Source organism: Canis lupus, chromosome 20 (assembly GCF_003254725.2).
Source record: "Canis lupus dingo isolate Sandy chromosome 20, ASM325472v2, whole genome shotgun sequence".
NCBI classification, from domain to species: Eukaryota; Metazoa; Chordata; class Mammalia; order Carnivora; family Canidae; genus Canis; species Canis lupus.
The window spans coordinates 37,022,302-37,044,603 of NC_064262.1; the positions used below are offsets into that span (position 1 = coordinate 37,022,302).

Genomic DNA, 22,302 nt, shown 5'->3' on the forward strand with positions numbered 1-22,302 from the left:
CTTCAGGCAACTTCTATAGCTGTAACTGATCTTTTGGAGAGGTGGAATGGGCTTGACCTTTGTGATTTACCCCTTTCCTCCCAAAGAACCCTATGAAATCCTCCCTTTCAAAGTCATCACTTTGAGTTAATAAGAATTTTTCAAAATTCAGGTCCTTGAAATGAAGCACCTAACATAACACCCAGACTAAATATTCTGGGATCCTAGGATCCCTCCATGAGAGAGGAGAGGCCCCGGGGTGCACTGGGGAAGAAAGAAAGAAATCTCATCCAGCTAGCTGCCTCCCTCTTCCATTTTGTGGTCAGCAGTCTGGCTTTAAGACTGCCTACTCTTACAAGTTGACCTCTGCCCTTCCTAAGTGTCTGCTTTCTTCTTACCTTCCTTGTCCTTAGGAAATGGACAGCTTGGGAAGAGCTATATCAAAAGTTCTGGGTTTGTTTTTTTTCCTTTCCTCTGTCATCAGTTCTGAGCGGTTTGCATGACCTAGGAAGCCTGGCTTCCTTTTGAAATACACAAAGTTCATTTATACATTGTGTGAAGGGACCCTGGATGGCTAAATATAGCATTAAGGTGTGGGGTGTATGGAGTAGAATTTGTTCTGCAGCTTGGCATGCTTCAGACATTGTCTAAGGAAGGAGATGACTCTGAGTTGCGTGGGTTAGATATGGTCAGCTTAACTGAGCAGCAAGGGGACAGCACAGTTCCTTAGGGCTCTCAGCAAATGATTCCTGGGTGGGCTTCTTATACCAACACTCCACCTAGAGAGTTTATCTCTAGGACAATGGAAACCCTTTGCCAGGATTTGTCAGGTGCCTTCTATGTGCTTAGCATTAATTGAAAAATTTGTAGGAACTCCCCAACTTGGGATTTAGGGACCAAAATGAGTTTGCCTCTCCTGTAGGATTATTTATTTTACTCTTAGACTTGCAATACCTAGGAGCTTTTGTTTTGTTTTCTCTTCTAGGCTTTTGTAAATTGGAAAGAGGCTAAATTGACTTGGAGTTTTTTCAAACAGTCTTTCTTGAAGCAGATTTTGACAGAAGGTAAGTGAAAAGTCACTCTTAGCAATCAGGACACCATAGTTTGAAAAAGGGGATTCCGCAGAACTACCGATTACCTAAACCCAGGCAACATGCTTTCTGGAGCCCCCTGGGCAAAGGAACCTCAGAAATAGAAGCTTTTTAAATAGGGAGAGGGAAACGGACATTTATTTAGCTTGATAGTGAGGGTCAGTGCTATTGTATAACTTCTGCGGGGTCCTAGTAATGAGGAACAACTTAATTTGAATTCAAGTCTAATTCCCAAATCCCGTGTTTTATCATTTAAAGTGATGTATCATGAAGTTCTATATCAATTAGAGAAAATTTGGAAAATAAAGAAAATTATCTGTAATCTCATTATCCTATTCTAACTTTTTATATACTTCTTCTTTTGAACATTTTTAAAGAACCAGATTTCCATCATTTTATTTTCTTAAATAATAAGATTCACCTGTGTGATAGTTTGCCAGAGTCCCAATTTCTTATGGCTTTCCAGTTTAACAGTGACAGAGCTCTCCACACAGAGGGCTGGCCTGGAGCTGAAAGTACATCTAGTTTTTCTGTGCATGTGTATTGGTTTATTTATGCCCAGCTTTAGTTCAAAGAATGAGATTTGAGGCAGCAAGAAGCTGGTAAAGTTAGTGGTTTCTCTCTGTATAAATTTCATATGTCTGTATATCCATATATCTATTACTGAACGTATTTTTAAATCTTTTCAAAAATTGTCTTTTTAAGAGAGCAAGGGAGAGTGCACATGTGTGTGAGCTGCAGGGCTGATAGCCAGAAAGAGGGAGGGAGAGAATCTTAAGCAGGCTCCATCCCAAGCACAGAGCCAGATGCAGGGCTGGATCTCATATCCCTGAGACCATAACCTGAGCCAAAATCAAGTGTCAGTCGCCTAACCAACCAAGCCGTCCAGGCGCCCCTCAAACATTATCTTTTAATTGTAAAAATAGTATAACCTTGTTTCAAAAATTTTGGAAAATAGAGAAAAGTTCCCTATAATTCTAGCATTCTAATATAGCCATCATTATTATTGTTATTTTCCTTTTTCCCTCTTTATTTTTTGTTAATTATGCTTTTAAAGGGAAATAACTCTTCTAAGCCTCACTATCCCCATCTGTGAGTTAAGGGATGGGATCAGGAGGGGTCTGAGGGCTCCTGAGCCCTGAGAGTGCTTATTTCTAGCCTGAGCCTATATAACATTGCCATTACAAAAGTAGAACTTGTTCACAGGACTTCTGGGGAAAGGGTCAGAAGCCTTTGGAGAGCTTTTAGAGCTCAACTCTAAAAAAAGTTGAGTGAAGGTGCCTTAACTCTATGTTTATTGGGAGCAGGATGTGCTGTTTACTACTGTCTCCCCAATACCCTGCTGGGACTGGCACATGCTTGGTGTTCAACAAGTATTTGTTGTTGATAAAGAAAGGTACCTGTAGTGAAATTGTATATTGTGATAGTTTACATTGTTAGAATAAGGAAAATCAATAGAGGGAATTTGGAAAGGGTGTTTGCTTTTATGTACTTTCTCCCAAAGTTTTAAGAGCAGTTTAAACGAGTTGAGGAATGGATCCAGTCCATGCAATGGCCCTAAATTGGTTGCCTGGGCCGCAGTAGCTAGACGGCAGCAGGTATAAACCAGGCCTGAATATGGTACCGATTGCTTGCTTGCCCTATGGCTAGACCTTTGCTGGTGTGACAGCAGAGGGCTGTTGGGAACCTCTCAGGGCTTCTGTCTCCATTGCTGTGAAATAAGGAAGTGGCTGGACAAGAGAACATCCGCCCCCCAATTATTTTTTCTCTAAAAACTACAACTCTAAAAAAAGTTGAAACCATTTGTTGTAATAGCAAAAATATAGATGCTGTTACCTTCTGCCCCCACATTTCCTGAACACTGTGTGCCAGGTGCTGAGAATATACAGATGAATGAGTTATAGGCCACAGCCTCAAGGAGCTCATTCTCTCACCCAAGATGCTGTGAGGGGTGTACTTGGAAACATTACTGTCTCTCAAGTGCTCTTGCATTTCCTGGAGCTCTGCTAGGAAACCAGGGACAGAGAAATGAGGGAGATGTAGTTCCTGTCCCCAGGGAGCTTAGAGACTGTGGGAGGAGAGGGCAGTTGTACCAGAGCAGAGTCAGGTCCCTATGGAAAAGCCAGACTAGGTGGCCAGCATGCTAAGAGCCGAGGCTGGGAGCAGGAGGGGCCCAGCCCAAAGCTGAGCAGCTCAGAAGGGCTAAAAGCTGGTCAGGTAAACCAGAGGATGACAATGTAGTGCTGGGAGATGGGGATGAAGTCGGTGAAAGAGCACTAAAAACATAGCACGGGGTCAACTTACAAAGGCGTCAAATGCAGAATTAAGGAACCTGGAGTTTTGCAAACACTAAAGAGCAATTTAAAGGTGTGAAAGGAGGGGTGGCCTTAAGATCTGTATTGCTGAAGCTGGGACTGTTAGCAGTGAGGATGAATCAGAGCAGTGCAGAGATGCAGATAGGACCTAGTGCTGTCCTGTGGGCCCCACCTGGGACGGCCTACAGAGGACCCTGCCTCAGACACAGTGCTGGGAGACTGCAGGGAGTCCAGGACCAAAGGGAGACCTAAGAACCTCACTGCTTCTGGCTTCTGAATATTGTTTTCCTTTTTGAGCAGGTTGGTAGGAGGTGAGAATTTGCCCTCTGGGCTGTGGTCATTCTTCAGAGCTCCATCTCCATAGTGGACTGTGTTTTCTACTCATGGATAATAAAATTTATGGAAGGTGGGGATGGGGCTCTGGGTTGGTGTCTTCACCTTGAAGGCGTTAGCCTTAGATTTGAATCATGAGCTTGCATTCCAGAGCCTCTCCAGCCTCCATGGAGCTTTCTCCACCCAGGGAGGCAACTTGATGAGTGTATGCACATGATCATGGACCTATCATTTCACAGAACTTACACTTAAAATTTGGGACAATCATCTTTATTATTAACATTTTTGTAATCTTCCCCCCCCCCTCCTTTTTTAAGTTATTAGACTGGTTTTATTGATTTTTGTTTTGTTTTTAATTTAATGGTTTGGAGATTTGCTGTCAATAAATCCCCTAGCACTCTCCCAGTTGTTACTATTTTAAGATTATTTGAAATCAACATTTGGATGAGGAAGATGTCTTCAATTGGTTATATAATTTTTCTTCTTTGAGAGTATTTGCCAGCTGAAAAGTTGATAGACAATAAGAAGGAAACAAGAAAATAATGTGCCCTTGAAATGCTAATTATTTTGCTTCTCTGTTTGTAGGTGAGCGATACATAATGACTTTTTTGAATGTGTTAAATTTTGGTGATCAAGGTAAGATGAAAATGCTGTAGTGAACACCATTAGTAGATACTTTCTAATATTTTTCTCAGCAGTTTGATACATTTAATAAAGAATAATAAACCTGATGATTATAAAAGATGAGGGCTGTAATAAAATGATTCCTGAAGATTGCGGGTCTTTGCAAATATCTACAGTGCATGCAGTGACTACCCCCCCCCCATATGACTCAGCTGGCAGGCCCTCGTTTGAGATCCCCTGGTTTCTGCAGAGCTCTGGTGCCCGTTGGAGGGGTTGGAGTGCTAAGAGAAAAGGGAGCTCATCATGACCATCACAGATCTGCTCCATATTTATACAGCTAGATAGGTCTCAATATTTTTTCTTTCTTTCTTTCTTTCTTTCTTTCTTTCTTTCTTTCTTTCTTTCTTTCTTTCTCTTTCTTTCTTTCTTTCTTCTTTCTTTCTTTCTTTCTTTCTTTTTCTTTCTTTCTTTCTTTCTTTTTCTTTTTTTTCTTTCTTTTTTTTTCTTTCTTTTCTTTCTTTTCTTTTCTCTTCTTTTCTTTTCTTTTCTTTTCTTTTCTTTTCTTTTCTTTTCTTTTCTTTCTTTTCTTTTCTTCCTGCCTTTCTTCCTGCCTTTCTTCCTACCTTTCTTCCTGCCTTTCTTCCTGCCTTTCTTCTTGCCTTTCCTTTCTTTCCTTTCTTTCTTTCCTTTCTTATTTAAGAGAACATGACCGGGCGGAGAGGCAGAGGGAGAGAGAGAGAGAATTCTCAAGCAGACTCCCTGCTGAACATGAAGCCCAGCTTAGGACTTAATCCCAGGACCCTCAGATCATGACATGAGCTGAAGTCAGATGTTTAACCAAATGAACTACCCAGGCACCCCTTTTCATATTTATTTTTGACTGTAATCCTCAGGTAATAGAAAGAAAAAATTTTAAAAACCAACTTAGCATTAGTGATTTTTTTAAGTTTTAAAATTATTTTTAAATTATTTTTAAGTGATTTTTTTTTTTTAAGATTTACTTATTTATTTGGGGGAGAGAAGGGGTAGGGGGAGAGGCAGAGGGAGAGAATCCTCAAGCAGATTACCTGCTGAGCCTGGAGCCTGACGTGGGGCTCAATCCCAGGATGCTGAGATCAAGACCTGAGGTGAAACCAAGAGTTGGACACCCAACTGACTGAGCTACCCAGGCACCCCTGGCATTAATGATTTTTATAAGAGGGTGCTGGTGATAGAAATGTTCTATATCTTGACTGTATCAATGTCAGTATCCTAGCTGTGATATTGTGCAATGCTCTCACAAGATGTTACTTGTCAGGAAACTGGGTAATGGATCTGTTATTTTCTAGAACTACATGTGAATCTCTATCTTAGTTTAATTTAAAAAATTAAATTAGAAAAACTGTTTGTGGTGCTGTGAAAATTCAAATAGAAAAACCAGGAGGAATCATCATTTCTTCCTTTTTGTCTTATAGGTGTATATGATATAGTAAATAATCTTGGCTCCCTTGTGGCCAGGTTAATTTTCCAGCCAATAGAGGAGAGTTTTTACATATTCTTTGCTAAGGTACTGGAGAGAGGAAAGGATGCCACACTTCAGAAGCAGGTACTCTTGGTCTTATGTCATTATCTCAAGTGAATTCTCCAATTGCAGGATAAACAGCAATGAGTTTCTCTTGTTTGATCTGAAATTTCCTTCTGGGTTTCATTCTTCCATCACCTTCATGAATGATGTCAGGACTCTGAGCTCACTTCTTTTGCTCTGGCTTGCCCTTCCCTTCTTTTTCTTTTTCTTTTTTTTTTTTTTTTTTTTTTGCCCTTCCCTTCTTACCCTTAGTCCTTCCTTGTGACCTAATTCTTGAACTCTCAGAACTCTCTGCGGCTGTCCCCCGTGCAGCATAGACCACCCCCCACCACCCATGCTCTAGGCTTAGCTGGAAGAATGAGATTGTCTCCTCCATCCTCAGATTCTCAAGAACCAAAAGTGAGCCAAAGGAGGCAGAGGTTGGGGCAAGGCTTGCATATGGTGTGGTGAGGAAAGGACATGGTCATTAGGTTTCACCACACCAGGTGTCTAAGCTCCTTAAATATAGTGAATTCATGTGCCCAGACTGCACTCTGGCCATGGAAATCTGCCTACTCCGATTGGTAAATGCAGAAGAGATTTTCATCAGGCATATTGGTTGTTAGAAACCCCTTTTTCTAAAACCATTGAAAATGTCTGACTTATCTTAGAATTAAAAGGAAGCTAAGTCAGCCTCTTATGTGTCTTAGAAGACACTTTGCAAAATACAGTTTATGCACAATATCTCAGAATGAACTAATCTGGTTCTCTGTTGATTTAGGAATATTTTCCTAAGCATGCTTTGACAGGAACGTCAGGATTTGGAGACGTTTGTCAGGAGAAGCACACTGACAAAACTAGCCAGCTAGCAATTTAAAAACTTGCTGTCCATTGAAGAATAAATATCAGAGAGGAAAGTGAATGTTTCCTAAGCAACCTTTGAAATAACTTACCCTAAATGAGCTAAAAACCAAACCTTCCCTGCACTACCTATGGAGGCACAGATTGGCTTTTTCCCTTCATTTCCCTCTTGCTAATTGACGTGAAAACAAACACAGGCTGTAGAAAAGCAAGGATACCTCTCAGCAGTTGAAAGAGTGATCTGTAAGACAGCAGAGAAGGAAAGCCAGATGTGAGGTTTTTCTTTAGCTCGTGATTCATCCAACTTCCTTCCCTCTCCCTCCACCCCAGGAGGATGTTGCCGTGGCTGCTGCGGTTTTGGAGTCCCTGCTCAAGCTGGCCCTGCTGGCCGGCCTGACCATCACCATTTTTGGCTTTGCCTATTCTCAGCTGGCTTTGGATATCTATGGAGGGGCCATGCTTAGCTCTGGATCAGGTATGCACAAGAGTGTTGGCAAATTTGTTCTAATTTCTGAACAGAAACAGAAGAGTCTTTTGCAGTTCAAAAACTTGCGTGCATATATATAGGTTGGTATCTGCCAGTGTAGGGAACGCTGTCAGTGCCTGGGGCTCTGAGACCATTCCCCACACTCAAGGTCAGAAACAGCTCAGTGCCGTCCAGGGGCTCTGGCACCAGGGCATTCAGTCTCCCAACCTCACTTGGAGAAGTCATTATGAATCCTTGGCTTTCCTCCCAGGCCTAAAATGTGTTTTGCTGGGCACTTCCCTGTGCACCCTCTGGGGTGAGGGAAGAAGGCAGAGAGCAGATTCTAATGAGTCTCCGCTTGATACTAAACCCATCTGAAGGTAGTAAATGCCACATAAATATCACAGCCTGATGCATGAAAGTCTCTGAAGGATAACTCAGAGCCATTTGCAGAGAATAAAATTGATCTCGGCAAGTAAAATGGCATGTTTAATCTAGTGACTCTTGGTTCTGGAAGGACAAAAGTATCGAATGTATCTAACTTTGAAACACCTGGTGCCCATGCCACCGAGCATCTCACAACACTGCTAGGCTTTGGGGACTTCACCAGTTTCATAATGTGCAGGGCTATACGCTGGTAGTCCATTTGCAATGTTTCTTCTTGGGGTCAGCAAAGATATTTTCAGTTCCTCAGGTCACTAGACAAGAACTCTGAAGACTTCTTTCTGTGCCACATCTCAATGAAAGGGGCTTTGTCCAGTGCCATTTTACAAGTTCACTGGCATGTTTTGGTCTCCACTATAATGGGCCCAAACTTTGGGTAGTAGGGGAGGAGGGGCCTAGTCTCTACCCGAGAGCAAAGGTCATTCATTTTGGAGAAACACCTGCTGTGAAACCGTAGTGTGGTTGGCAGCCGCCTGGGGCTGATGCTGTGAGGCTTGTGTTTCCATCACAGGCAGGAAGGCTCATTAGGAAGCTGGGGAGGCTTGCTGGGGAGGCTCATTAGGAAGCCATTCTTAAGTCCTGTGCAAAGACTGGGCAGTCAACCATTTCACACAGCACTGCCTTCTAGAAAGGTGATCGCCAATGAACAGCCTTTATTGTCACAGTCACAGGACGTGGTTGTGAGAAGGCTGTCCCGTCATTACAGTGTTCACCTGGTGAAGTAATGAGTCCTAGAAAGTATGGAACCTGATAGCTGTGGGCCTTTGGCTCAAGGGAGAGGCTGGTGCCAGCCTTGAGCCTTGGTCGTAGTTATCAGGTACAAGGGTCAGTGTTAGTTGATATCTAAGGTAGTACATTCTATTTCTAAAGCCTTATGTCAGAGCCATTAATAATATTAGACTTAACACGATGAGCACTGAGTAATATATAGAATTGTTGATCACTGTATTGTATACATGAAACTAATATAACACTGTAAAAAAGCAATTTTAGACTCAAAAAGATATTCTCTTGGTATCATCTTCTGAAAGAGAAGAGTCTCAAGAATAGCCTGGTTTCTCAGTTTCTGAAAAGAATGTGCTGTTTGGTGAGCTAGGACCATTGTCATCTCTTGCCTGGCCCAGAGCTCCATCAGTGTCACTGTCCCAACAGGGTCTTCTAGCATTCATCTCCTTATTGTAGCTCCCTCGTACTTTGACCAAACTCCCAGTTCTCTGTGAAGCCCATAGTGGCTCCTGGTAGTACATCATCCCTCATTGGCCATTGCTGGCTTTCCTTCCCTCGTTTCCACGCCACCCCACATCTCTTTGCTCTGCTCCTGACTCTTCAGACTAGTGCTGAATGAATTCCCCAATTTCAACCTCTTCCGAAAATGGACTTGAAGCCTTCTCCTTGAATCAGTGTTTCGTGGAAAACTTTATGTTCTCCATGTCTCAAAGCAGTTCTCTTTCTACTTTTAGGTAGACCCACACATGCCATGAGCTTTCAGTTGTGCAGTGAGAGGCACAGGCTGGGAGAGGGGCCCTGCCCCTCTCTGCCAGAGAGAAGAGGGTGGAGGGAACAGGAAGCACAGCCTTGACACACCCTTGGTCCTGCCTACACCACTGGAGCAATCCCCCAGCTGCAGTGGGAGCCAGGCTACTTCCCACAGAGGCTTGGGGGGTGAAGTACAACAGGACCTGATGAAATGTGGGAATCAACAGAGGGGCCTCGGGAAATAGCTTTCTGTTGGGCTTCACAGCTGCCCCATTGGGACTCCGCATGTAATTGTTGACTGCCATAGAGGTATTCAGGGTGCCCCTGGCATGAAGATCTTTCACATTAAGCAGCTTTCATAAACTATGAGTGAGTTCCAGATTCTGGGACTCTGGAGCTTTAGCCCCCCACCCCTTTTCTTTTAATGACTAAGTCTTTCTTGAGGTCTAGTTTACATGAAGTAAAATTCTTTACTCTTAAGGAGTACAGCTTGGTGAGTTTTGACAAATACATACACCCATTACCCCAGAAAGTTCTTTCAGGAGTCTTTCCAGTCAACTGCCGATGCTGCCCTCCCGCCCCCCCCCCCCCCCGCCCCCACCAGAGGCAACCACTGTTCTGATTTTTATCACCATAGATTAGTTTGCTTTTATAATTTTTTAAAAATATTTTATTTATCCATTCACCTGAAAGTGAGAGAGAGAGAACAAGCAGAGAGGAGGGGCAGAGAGAGAGGGACAAGCAGACTCTCTGCTCAGCACAGAGCCCAGACATGGGACTCAGTCCCAGGACCCTGAGATCATGACCTGAGCCATAACAAAGAGTTGGATGCTCAACTGTCTGAGCCACTCAGGTGCCCTAGATTAGTATTACTTATAAAAGGGACTTTATATCAGTGAAATCATACAGCATGGACACTTTGGCGGTTGGCTTCTTTCTCTCAATATACAGTTTGTGGGGTTCATCCATGTTTTTACATGGATCAGTATTTTTTTCTTTTTGATTGCTTCTTTGAGAAGTATTTTTTATATGGATGCCCACAGTCTGTTTATCCTTTCTGTCGTTGATGGTCAGTTTGGACTATTAACTGCTATGGACATTTTTGTACAAGTGGTTATGTGAACATGTACATTTATTTTTGTTGGATGTATATTTAGGAGTGGGATTGCTGGGTCACAGGTTGTTTTATTAGAAGTTGCTTGACTTCCTCTTACTAATGGCCTTCCTAAAATGGGATCAATTCCATTTTTGGGGCTCCCAGTCTTTTGTTAGCAATTTTCTCAGAGCTTGTTAGTGAGTTATAGGACTGCATCACCATGTTTTAGCAAAAAAACATCATGGTTATTCTGATTCTCTCTGCAGATTTGTGGGTGTGTTCTGTCTCCAGTTTGCTGCTGCTCCCGAGCCCTGGGCTTCTCCCCATGGTCTTTTCTTCAGCTCAGTTCTCTTAGCATTCAGGGCCACTAGTGCCCTTGGGTGCTCAAACAGCAGAGCTCTTCATGCTGATTTAAAAAGAGAAAAGATTTGCTTACTGGCCAGATAAGCTTTTAGTTGTTAAGCAAGACATTTGTAGACTTACTCCTTTTTTTTTTTTTTTTTAAGATTTTATTTATGTACTTGAGAGAGAGTGTGCACAAGCAGGAGGAGGGAGGGAGACAAGCAGACTCCATGCTGAGCACGGAGCCTGATGCAGGGCTTGATCCGAGGACCCCAAGATCATGACCTGAGCTGAAACCAAGAGTTGGCCACTTAACTGACTGAGCCACCCAGGTGCTCCTGTAGATTTAGCCTTTGCCCTTTCTCTCTCTCTCTCTTTTTTTTTTTTTAAAGATTTTATTTACTTATTTGAGAAGGGAAACACAAGTGGGGTGGTGGGTAGAGGGAGAAGCAGACTCCTTGGTGAGCAGAGAGCTTAACATAGGGCTCAATCCTGAGACTCCAGGATCATGACCTGAGTCAAAGGCAGATAGATGCTCAACCGACTGAGCCAGCAGGTGCCTCAGTTGCCCTTTCTTGTTTAGCATTTTATTTTAATCAGGGCTATGGAATGGTGGACATCATTCCAGATGATTAAGACTTTAGGCTTGAGCATGTATCTGCCCATGTACAATACCAGCAGGGCTCCTGACCCAGTTCTGGTGCATGTGGGCCTCCTGTTTGTGTTCTAGAGTCTTGATGGGTTGTTTCCTTATAGGTCCTGTTTTGCTGCGTTCCTACTGTCTCTATGTCCTCCTGCTTGCCATCAATGGAGTGACGGAGTGTTTCACATTTGCTGCCATGAGCAAAGAGGAGGTTGACAGGTAAGTAAAGACCCTCCTTTAATCATGGCCAAACTGAATAACTTGCCAATCTTCTTTCTTTTCATTCTGAACATGCATTCACAGAAAGCCCTTTTAGAGGTAACGCCTATCCCACTAGTGTAGCACCATCCCTGGACATTCAGCAGTTGCACAGGTGCCACAGTTAGTCTTCCACGCACCAGGGTGGGGACAGCAACTATCCTGTGCCTCCTTTTGGAGAAGGAAGAAATCTGGAACTGAAGGTTTGCAGAGATGGCACAGCTCTGCACCCCCACCTCCTTGCCCAGTGCCTCAGTGGGTTACCATGGAGCTTCTTTGAGATACAGAGTCCTGTCTCTGAAACTGTGATTTGTAGGCTGTGAGGAAGTTCAGGAATCTGTATCACCTCTCTTCAGAGAAAGGCCCATATGCACATACACATTTTGCCACTATTTTTTCCCATCCATGGACCCCAGATCAGGACCTCTACCCTGGCACCACAAACAGTGGTTCTTAGCATTGGTTATCAATCAAAATCTCCCGTAAAGCTCCTTAGATGTGCAGATTCCTGCCTGCCCTTCTTCCACCACTCTCTCCTAGCACACCTGCAGAACTGGCAGGCCCCTGAGCATTTGTGTGTTTTTTAAAAGCTCCTCAGTGATTCTGACATGAACTAGTTTAGAGCTTCTGACCCACACCCGGGATGTATCCCAAGTGCCAGAAGTAGCATGGCAATATCTTAAGGCACCACTACAGGATGAGGTTGAGAAGGATGAAATTGATAGGGAGAAAAGGAGAGGAAGAGAAGGAAAAGACAGTAGAGGATGGCTGTGGGTAATGGGGCAAGCGGTCTTGGTTATCCCTCTGCCTCCTGACGCATGGATCCTTTGGGGGCTTTTATGCTGCCTGTGTAAGGCCTTGAGTGCTTAGACCAACAGAGCTAGCATTTGAGGGGCTTGGTCCAAGGAATCTGTCATCACACAGCCCCAGGAGATTTCTGAAAATAGAGCTTCAGGAACCACTAGCCCAGACCAGCTTATCAGTAAAATTACGTGGAGCCCTATGACCCTCTACATATTCAGGTGGGTGTGGGTGAGTGAGGCCTTCACGAAGTAGTAAATACCCCAATGATGTGCAAGACACCTGATGGCTTTTAATCCTGTTATATTTCATTTTTCAGACTGCCATGTCATGACCTACTCAGCTGATTTTCCCACCTACTTTTAGCTCACAACCCGTAGTTTTCAAATATTGGTCTAGATAGGTTTTTCACTTCAGAGAGTTAAATGTGTAGCTGTAAAACTACTTTGCGGCCATCCTCCTCACCCTTTATTTTTTTCATGGATGAAAAGGTCAATTTAAGTTTGATTTTGAGATAATGTGTTTTTGTTTGAAAGGCACCTCAAACATGAAATAATTTTTAGATGTAACGTAAAACATACTGAGGCAGTAAGCCATGATGGAAAGAGCTCTGGACTAGTTATCTCTATCTGTTTGAAGGGAAATTTTGTTGAAATGATTTCAGCATTAGTATGGAAGGGGAGAGTCAGCTCGAAGCCTGCTTAAAATGTTAAAATGTCTCTTACAATCAAATCATGAGGGAATATAATATAGACAGTGGCTAGTTGCTTTCTTTCCTCTTGCGTGGCATTGAATTAAAAGAAACCACTTTTTAAGTTAGTTTAAGTTAGCTGTAATGGGATTTTGATGATATGTAAACGTCTGGAAAATTATTTTCATGATATGAGTAGTCAACATAGAGAAAAGACAGAACCAGAGCACCTTTTTTTTTTTTTAAGTGATTTTATTTACTTATTCATGAGAGAGACACAGAGAGAGAGAGAGGCAGAGACATAGACAGAGGGAGAAGCAGGCTCCCCTTGGGGAGCCCAATGAGGGACTTGTTCCTGGGACCCTGGGATCATGACCTGAGCCAAAGACAGACACTCAACCACTGAGCCACCCAGGTGCCCTGAATTCTAAACTTTTTAACAGAATTCCTAGCACTGGTATGCTAAAAAGTCAGAATCCTAAACAGAACCAGAGCACCTTCTAATGCAGTTCTCATCTGCGGTAACGCACTTCCCTTAAGAGGTGTGACTTCAGGCATGATTTTTCTAGATGTATTAAACACTGCAGCCCAGCCCCCAGCCCTGGTCTGAGCACATGGCATCTGTGTTCATCACAGACCCCAGCATTTTTTCAATTCTGAATTTAACCAGATGTAAAACTCTAGCAGGGATTTTTATGGATGGGATTAGGTAGCTTAGTTAAATGTTATGATTGATTTACATTGGATGTTTCAGATTCTGAATTGGAAAAAAACACCGTATTGATAAAATCACGGGCTTTTACTTAACAACTTCAGGTCAATCAGTGTTTTTCACTTGATCTTAGCCAAAAGGCCCAGAAGTGATTATCCGAACTTTTTTTTCCCAAATCAGAAAAGGACATTTGGTTGGATGTGAAATATTAGAATATCCTTTGAATTCCAAGTTGCTTTTATGTTAATAATTTCATATATTGAAGATAATTGATGGATTTTTCAATCTGCCCTATTTTTTAAAAAATATTTTATTTATTTATTCATGAGAGACACAGAAAGAGAGGCAGGGACATAGGCAGAGGGAGAAGCAGGCTCCCTGTGGGTAGCCCAGTGTGGGACTCGATCCTAGGACCCTGGGATCGGATCATGACCTGAGCCAAAGGCAGATGCTCAACCACTGAGCTACCTAGGCGCCCCTCAGTCTGCCCTATTGAAGAATTTTTGTTCTGTTTTGTTAATTTTTTCTCAGTTTCTTCTGTTCATTTGACAAGTGTTTTTTGAGCCTCTGTTCTCTAACGGACATTTTAAGTTCCAGGAGTACAGCAGTGAAAAAAACAGACAAGATCCCTGCTCTCCTGGAGCTGATGGTGGGGGAGCAAACAAGTAAATAAATAAATCTTGCACAGTACAGATAACTAAAACAGGGTTATGCAGTGAGAGTGGGGCTCTTTTAGATTGGGAGGCCCTTCTGAGAAGGTGGCATTTTGGCTGGATGACCAAGCAGAGTCTCCTAGGCACAGGGGACGGTGATGCAAAAGCCCAAGACTGTTTTCTTGGCCCTTGAATGTTCACCATGGAGCTGGACTCCATAACTGCTGAGTGAAGGATGAGTGCGATCTTCTCATATTGACACATGAGACACTGGCACCGTCCCTACCATTTGCTGCCGAGGCTGCAATGATGGCTGTGCCTTGAGGTTTTCAGCCAACACCCACGCAGGGGCACTTCAGTTGCTGCCATAGTCAACATCTTTGACTGTCCATCTTCTGATAAGCCTGATTTTAAGCCCAGTATCTTCTTGGGGCAATGGAAAAACTAAGCATTCATAAATAATTGTTATGTTAACCAAACCTTATAGAATAGTCATTATTTTCATTAATTTTGTACTGATTGTAAAAGTGGCTGCTGCTGCTTTTTTTTTTTTTTAGTTTAATAGACATCCCTTTAGGTGAACAACCTCTACACAAAAAATATATATGGTTTAAGATCTCTTTTTTAGTGGAAGGGAATTTAGGTCCCAAGAGATTTTGAGCCTGCTATGTTTTTTGGAAATCATTTAACTGAGCTTAAGACCCCTGAAAAAAATACAGAAACTGGTTCAAGGAAACCAGCAATTCAATTTTGAAATCATTTTGTGGGTTAAGTCAGCAAATTAGAATTGGGGCAGTTCCTCTTTTGTGTTTCTCACACTCAAATTCACCTTGAGAAACAGAAACTTCATCTACTGGAAGACAGAATGGAAAGGCAATGTGGTGGCCTTGACATCAAGGTTGGACACAATTGATGGGCTGGCAAGTTTATGGAATAGTACGGATTTTGAGGAGTTTGAGCAACGATGAGAAAAGTGACTATAGACAACACATAAGGTTAGATATAAACTGGTATTGACCCAAACTCCATGATTTTTCTCAGTAACCTGTGGGAATGCATAAGGTGGGTTTACCCAAGGTGACTTAAGACTTGGCATGAGCAATGGTGTACTTTTAAATAAAGCCAACCATATTTCTTCCCCTAAGGTGGCTAGTGGGTTCTTAATGTTTACAAATACCACAGATAAAGCATTTAAAATTCTGATCAAAGCCAACTTTAATTTTTTTATCCGTGCACTTAAGGGATTATCTAATGACCACCAGTTTCTTAATCCTGACATTGGTTATTAGCTTACAAATCTTAAGGTAAATCCTTTCCATTTACCTAATGTTCAATTTCCATCAGTTTTAATGTACACCAGTATAAATACCATCACTGACTACTTTGTATGAAATTCAGTATTCTGGGATCCCTGGGTGGCGCAGCGGTTTGGTCCCTGCCTTTGGCCCAGGGCGCGATCCTGGAGACCCGGGATCGAATCCCACATCAGGCTCCCGGTGCATGGAGCCTGCTTCTCCCTCTGCCTATGTCTCTGCCTCTCTCTCTCTCTGTGTGACTATCATAAATAAATAAAAATTAAAAGAAAAAAAAGAAATTCAGTATTCTATAGACTTCATGGAGTCATGGTTAGTACCAGGAGCCCCCACCTTTTATGTGAACTTCAGTGGTACCATGGAGAACAAGGCAGTTTTGCCTAGTTTAAGCAGGATTTATTCTCATTTGTAAGAGAACCTTCTTGCAACAAGTTTATTCAGTTTAAAAAGTGGTATTTTAATTGCATCTTTAATTTTTTTTTTCCTGATGTGGCTTATACCTTTAAGGCTATAGGTTTGTGAGTTCTGGAAAGTTCAACAGCGGCAGCGCCCTATTCTAGTGATAAACAGTGGACCCCTATCATTATCAGCTCTTCCCAAATGGCCACACCAAAGAAGCCACACTGTTGAATTCATCCTTGCTTGAATTAGCATGAATTAGGTACTGATTTCTTTCATTATTGACATTTTACTTAGAGTTGGATGAGGATGACTTTGAAAGTTTGTGAACCTGTAGTCTCAACTCCAAGGATCTGAGATTGTTTCTGGGGAGACAAAAAAGATCATACATCTCTACTTCTTTTTGGAAAAGAGATCAGATAACTAATTGGCCTATGATGGTCTCTACCTTCAATGGCTTGTTATGAAGTTGGCCATTCTGATTATTGATCAGTAGTTAGTGAAAAACACACCTCCCTTGTTGGAGGATTGTGTATGTGTGTGTGTGTGTGTGTGTGTGTGTGTGTGTGTATGTATGTATGGTATTCCTGTTACCCCTCCGATCAGGTATATCTCCATAGCACCTGGGGCTTGGTCCACCTGAGGACCAGTACCTGGGCATTCAACAGACATAGCAGCTTTTTACCACCCTTTGTGTACAGAACCGGAGTGGCCTCTGAGTTCCCTAACTCAGCAGACACAGCTGAGAGACCTCATGGTTTGATTCTCTACAACTATGTACTTAGAATGCCTGCTGCTCGCTAGGCAGAAACCAGTGCTGGACAATTTTGTTTGTGGCCGTACCACAAGCCTCTTTGAAGACCACAGCAGCTGTTTTGTCTTTGCTGAGACTCAGTTTCCCTTGCTCTGAATGGAAGGTAACTAGGCTAAGTAGAAGTTCAGCATAATCCATCCAGTGAGGAGGCCAGAGAGCTCTGGAGATGTGGAGAGCAGAGGGAAGGATGTCTAAGAGTTGGGAACACTGAAGTGATTCAGGCCTACTCCCCCGTGTGCATGTCATTTTGAAGGCTGGTCACTTGCTTTAAGTGAGATCTACTAGCCAAGTTCCCAGGGCTTCTGCATTTCCCAAGGAAAGTGGTGTGCATTTCCCTAAGTTTAGTTGCCAGAGTCAGGTCACTCCTTAGGCAAATTACTCAGCCTCCCCGTGCCTGGTTTCCTGGTCTGTAAAACACATACAAACCTCATAGAGTAAGGGTTATGTGTTTTCACTCATCACTGTATCCCTGTTCCCCTGTCAGTGGCTGTCACAGAGTTTGTATTCATATATAATTATTACCTATGTCATAATTCTTGTGCCTCACATTGAAGACTTGGACTGAACAGGATTTTTATGTGTTTTGGTCACAAAGTGTCACTTAAACTAACCAATTATCCTTAAAAACCATAATATCTTGCGTTGTTTATTTCCTTACTCTTCTCTTCAGGGATGAGGGGGATAGTTATGGATATCCATATAGTGTCCACAGCTATGAAAACCAGCCGGGTTATGGCAACTCAGAGGTACTTTCTGTGATTTCATGTTACGGCCACTTGTTTTGGAACAGTCTTGTTTGGGACAAGGTACCTACTCCTCTGTTTTGTCTCCCTCTCCCCAGGTACAATTTCACAATGCTGGCCCTATCGTCTTCATTCCTGGTGTTATCCTATCTCCTGACCCAGTGGTGTGGCAGTGTGGGCTTCATCTTGGCCAACTGCTTTAACATGGGCATTCGGATCACACAGAGCCTTTGCTTCATCCACCGCTACTACAGAAAGAGCCCTCACAGACCCCTGGCAGGCCTGTACCTATCACCCGCCCTCCTTGGGGCATTTGTCCTCAGTGGCGGGATTACTGGTGTTTCCGAGGTGAGACTCCCTGCAGCCTTCACACTACATGCTTTTGTAGGCTGCTCGCTGTTCCTGGCTCTAGGCTTCCCCTTCTTGCTCTTCCTGACCCACCTAGGCAAATATTTGCTTCCTCTTACCCCTTCCCCAAGCCTCAAGGACAGCATGTTATGATAGATGTGGCAAAACAATGTCACTAGTGGGAACACAGTAGCCCCTTGGTACACAGTTGTCATACCTTTTATCTGACTCGAAGCTGGAACAGCAAGGCCTCCGTTCTCCCTGGCTTAACCCTGAGGTAGGATGTTAAGATGGAGGGGCCATGGCAGTGACAGTGGTTTCTTTCTGCAGGTGTTCCTCTGCTGTGAGCAGGGCTGGCTGGCCAGGCTGGCACACGTGGCTGTGGGGGCCTTCTGTTTGGGAATGACTTTTGGGACAGCATTCCTCACAGAGACCAAGCTGATCCACTTTGTTAGGACTCAGTTACGTGTGTCCAGACTGGCTGACAAAACCTCATGACCTCAGATGCATTGACACCTGTGGCACCTGGACCAGCTGTGGGGCGGTTTTGTGGGTAGAACACATTAACTGTGCACAAGAGCCCTGCTGAGGGGTCTGTGGTAGAAGAGGACCGACCCTGGCAGGCGAGACGTCAGAGAGAATCGCCGCCCCAAACATCATCCATTTGAAGCCTCAAACAGGAAGAAGGAGTTCCACTTTTAAGGGAAGACCAAAAGCTCTTTTAAAATAGACACATTATTTGTGTCACCATTTTGTTCTAATCAACAGTTTTATTTTTTGGTTAACATATCCCCGTTGGGTGTGAGGGACCTAAGGAGCTGCGTAAGCCAACAAACTATATCTTGGATGTGATAGTTAACAGTAATCTGGCCCAGAAAGAGAGATGTAGCCATTTTACTACTTCACAGGAATGTGTCACTTACTCTGTAAAAGCAGGAAGGAGGCCTGCTGTTGTGCACCCAGCTAAACCAGAGGTGGCCCTGGAGCGGTGGCTGTCCCAAAGCAAACACTGTGGTCTGGGTTTTTAGAGAGGGAATGATGTTCCTCACTGAAAAATCTGGGAAATGAAAACACAAAGTCTCTCGGGTCACATTCCCCAGAGTCAACTAGGGAGTGTCGTGCCTCTTGCCCTTTTTGCCGTGTGCCTTCCCAGAGCCGGAGCAGGCTGGCCATCGGAGAAAAGGCTCTGAAGGAAGCGGTGATCCTGTGTGAGCTACATTGGCCCCCCAAAGGAAACACTGCTCATGGGAGATTGCACAGGTGGCTGCTGATGGTGAAGTGATGTATATTTTCCCCTCAGAATAAAATGAGGTACATGCTATATGGCACACCCTTCCCACCGCTTCTAGCACTGGTCAGCAAACCTGAATGCCAGCTTCAGGACAAGCATGGCCAGCCCGGGGGTCTGGTGCTCCAGACAACAGTGTGAGCCCAGGCCTAGGCTCATCTCCTTGCATCCCATACCCTGCACCCAGCAGGCAGCATCACTGGGCATTATTTTGAGGTGACAAACCATTTTTCTTCTTTCAATAATATATTAATTCCTTTTGGGTGTGATTGACCTTCGGAGCTACACACAGAAACTGTATTTCAGATAATAATAGTAATCATCTGGCCCTGATGTCCCAGACTTTCTGTTTATACCCAGAGAACAGGGCATCTTGCATCAGATGGTGGTTTGGCTAAAGTGCACACATTTAAATCCACTGGCTGGGAGCCAGAGCAGAAGGGCCAAGGATCAAAACCCACCACTGCACTGAGACTAGCACCCAGTCACTTGGACTTTTTATCTATTCAAAGGGGGAATGCTTTGCACTAACTGGGAAAGCAGTTAAACGTAAGATATCACTGACTAATCAGAGACCTCCCAAAAGCATGGTCATGGTTATGCACTTAGGAGGCACGGTCAGGCTAGCTCAGAAGAATTGATTGTTCCATGGGGTGGCAGTGGGGCTACCTCCTTCCCTCGAGTGTACTTTTGTCTCTTGAGTGCACAGAAATGGACCTTTGGTCTGCAGCATGTCCTTCTCTGCTGCCCTTGACCACCACTCCCTCCCCTCGAGCCCCGTTACCCACCCCATGCCCACTTGACCCAGACTCCAAGCATGGCCCTTAAAATACCTGCCTCAGAATTACCTGGTTGCAAGTTAGAAACGTAGGTTCCCAGGACCCACTCCAGACCTCTAGAACCATTGTCTCTAGGGACGGGGCTATGGGATCAGCTTTTTTGGCAAACCAAAGCTGGCACACCTTGTCCACCAGCATCAGGGCTGGAGAACAGTTGTACATGTGTTCGCAATGTCCGTTCTCTGCTCCAGGAAGAGTTGCTGATGCCTGAACATTACTGGCTCCCCAGCTTGTGAGAGGAAGCCCACCCAAGTTTCTGCTGTGCTCTCCAGTGTGGAAGGAGGCTGTGTCTTACAGCCAGTGCTCGATTTCTCTCGTCCCGTGCAGTCCTGCTGGCACTTCTGTCGTCAGCACAGGGCTGCTGCAGGCAGGACCAGCTCCTCTTGCAATATGGTCAGCTAGGCCGGCAGCCCAGTACTCTCCCATGTCCTACTTCCCTGTTTATAGGAAAAGTAGTCCCATGGCCGAATGTTTTCAGGAAGTGGGTGTTTTCTTACTGCTAGCACCTGCCTCCTGGGCTGTCAGCATGGTGGCAGCAGGCCCTTTGCACTTCACTGACCTCTGCCTCCACCCTCTGGCGGCCTCCTGGAAGAACATTGGACCTGGCTGCTGCCTCTGAGGCTTTCCGTTGCTGGCTCCCTAAAGCCACACCAGTGCCTCAGGGTGCTTGCATACACGTGTGCTGAGCTACCTCGATTTACCCAGGAAGGGTTTCTGGGGAGGATTCACATGTTTGGCTTTAAGTACCACTTAAAATATAGTGAGGCTACTTCTCCATGGAAACAAGTCTCTAAAGCACATCCTTTTATGAAATGAAGCGTTTGCTGGTGAGAATAGCAGCATTCCTTCCTTCTGTGCTGCTCTGGCTACATGTATGTGTTGGTGACTTCAGGTTTGGCCTGTCAGGTCCCTTGGTGAGGGGACCCCGCTGCCACACTACTTACTGCCCGCTCGTGGCTCTGGGGGTGCTGTGTGGGCTGTCCCACTCCCAGCCACTTGCCAGCCTGATTCCAGCAGGACACACCCTCCTGCCTGTCTCCTTTCATTGTGAATATGTGTTGCTGGTTTCATGGCAGTCTCCTGATTTTAAAAACAAATCAGTGCTTTTCTTCAGCTCTTTTCCTTCCAAAGAAGAAAAAAAATTCAAAAGGAAGGTGGACCAATAGCTTGAGTACGTGAACCATCTTTATTCCTCATGGGAACTTTTTTCCCCACACGGGTGCTGTGCCTGGGCTGTGGGTCCTGGCTCTGAAGAGGGGCCGTTGCCTGGCCTCTTGGGGAGCCTTCTGTGTCTGGGGCAGAAAGACTTGGCAGCACGCTTCTGCTTTTCCCTTCCCACCCCAAGCACTATTTCCCTTTGCTTACTGTGCATTTTTCTCTCCTGTTTTCTCTGCCTGGTCTGGTTCTCATCTTGGTCATTTTTTTTTTTTTTAATTAACCAGCCATTCTTTGATGGGTGAGGGCTCCTATATTGGACTGGTAGGGCAAGTGTGTTAATTTAGACTGTGATTTTGGGGGAGTCCAGGGTGCCCTCTGCCCTTTATCAGGTGCCATACCATGTATTTGCTCTGGACATTGGACTTGTGAGCCAATCAGCTACCGTTTTGTTCTACCCTGCTTGCTGTCCCTGGGTGAGGGAGCCTTTACTGTCAGTATTTCATTTGCTAATTAACTTTCAAAGGTTAAAAAAAAAAAAAAAAAGATGCTTTGTTTGAAGAATTTGAGGGGAAGGAAGACTCCTATTGATTTGCCGCATCAGTCTGACCCCAATTACCGTGGCATCATTAGTCCTGCTATTTAGCGTCAGTTCCTTTTTAACCAGAGTCGTCTGGGTCCATCACAGTGAAATTGGAAAACTGGGCTCCTAGTATCCCTCGGCGTCCCTTAGGGGCCTGATGAAGAAGACTTTATAAATACTTGTTAGTTAACAAGTTGCTGGGTACCCCCGTCCCAAAGTGCAGTGGATTCTTTGCCCAGCAGCTTCTCCATTATCCCTGGACAGTGCGGCTTAGGTGGAGGTGAGGTGCAGGGGGTTAGGTCTTCCCTTCGGGACTAGTGCTCCCCAGAGTCAGTGTATCCAGAACCCCGTGCCAGCCTCTGCAGGCTCCAGCACCCTCATGGAGATCCTCCCCACAGTGTGTCAGAGCTAGTGCCCCCCACCCCCAATCGAATGTAACAAGCGTACAGGTGCACAAAAGTTGTAGTTGGCAAATTGGCGTGCTGTTTTGTC

General features: G+C 44.3%; 1 protein-coding gene across 3 annotated transcripts in view; it reads left to right on the forward strand.

Annotated features, from left to right (window-relative positions):
- Positions 1-19,273, forward strand: part of RFT1 (RFT1 homolog) — a 37,985-nt gene extending 18,712 nt beyond the window's left edge. Inside the window, exons 7-13 of one of the 3 annotated variants that reach the window (XM_025456166.3) lie at positions 965-1,043; positions 4,304-4,354; positions 5,797-5,927; positions 7,077-7,221; positions 11,327-11,432; positions 17,696-17,945; positions 18,276-19,273. In XM_025456166.3, coding sequence (XP_025311951.1) covers positions 965-1,043; positions 4,304-4,354; positions 5,797-5,927; positions 7,077-7,221; positions 11,327-11,432; positions 17,696-17,945; positions 18,276-18,443 — 930 coding nt within the window. In that variant the 3' untranslated portion in view covers positions 18,444-19,273. Of the gene's footprint in view, positions 1-964; positions 1,044-4,303; positions 4,355-5,796; positions 5,928-7,076; positions 7,222-11,326; positions 11,433-17,524; positions 17,601-17,695; positions 17,946-18,275 lie in introns of those variants that run through there. The other 2 variants (XM_049097716.1, XM_025456167.3) reach the window with 2 other exon arrangements.
- The last annotated feature ends 3,029 nt before the right edge of the window (positions 19,274-22,302 follow it).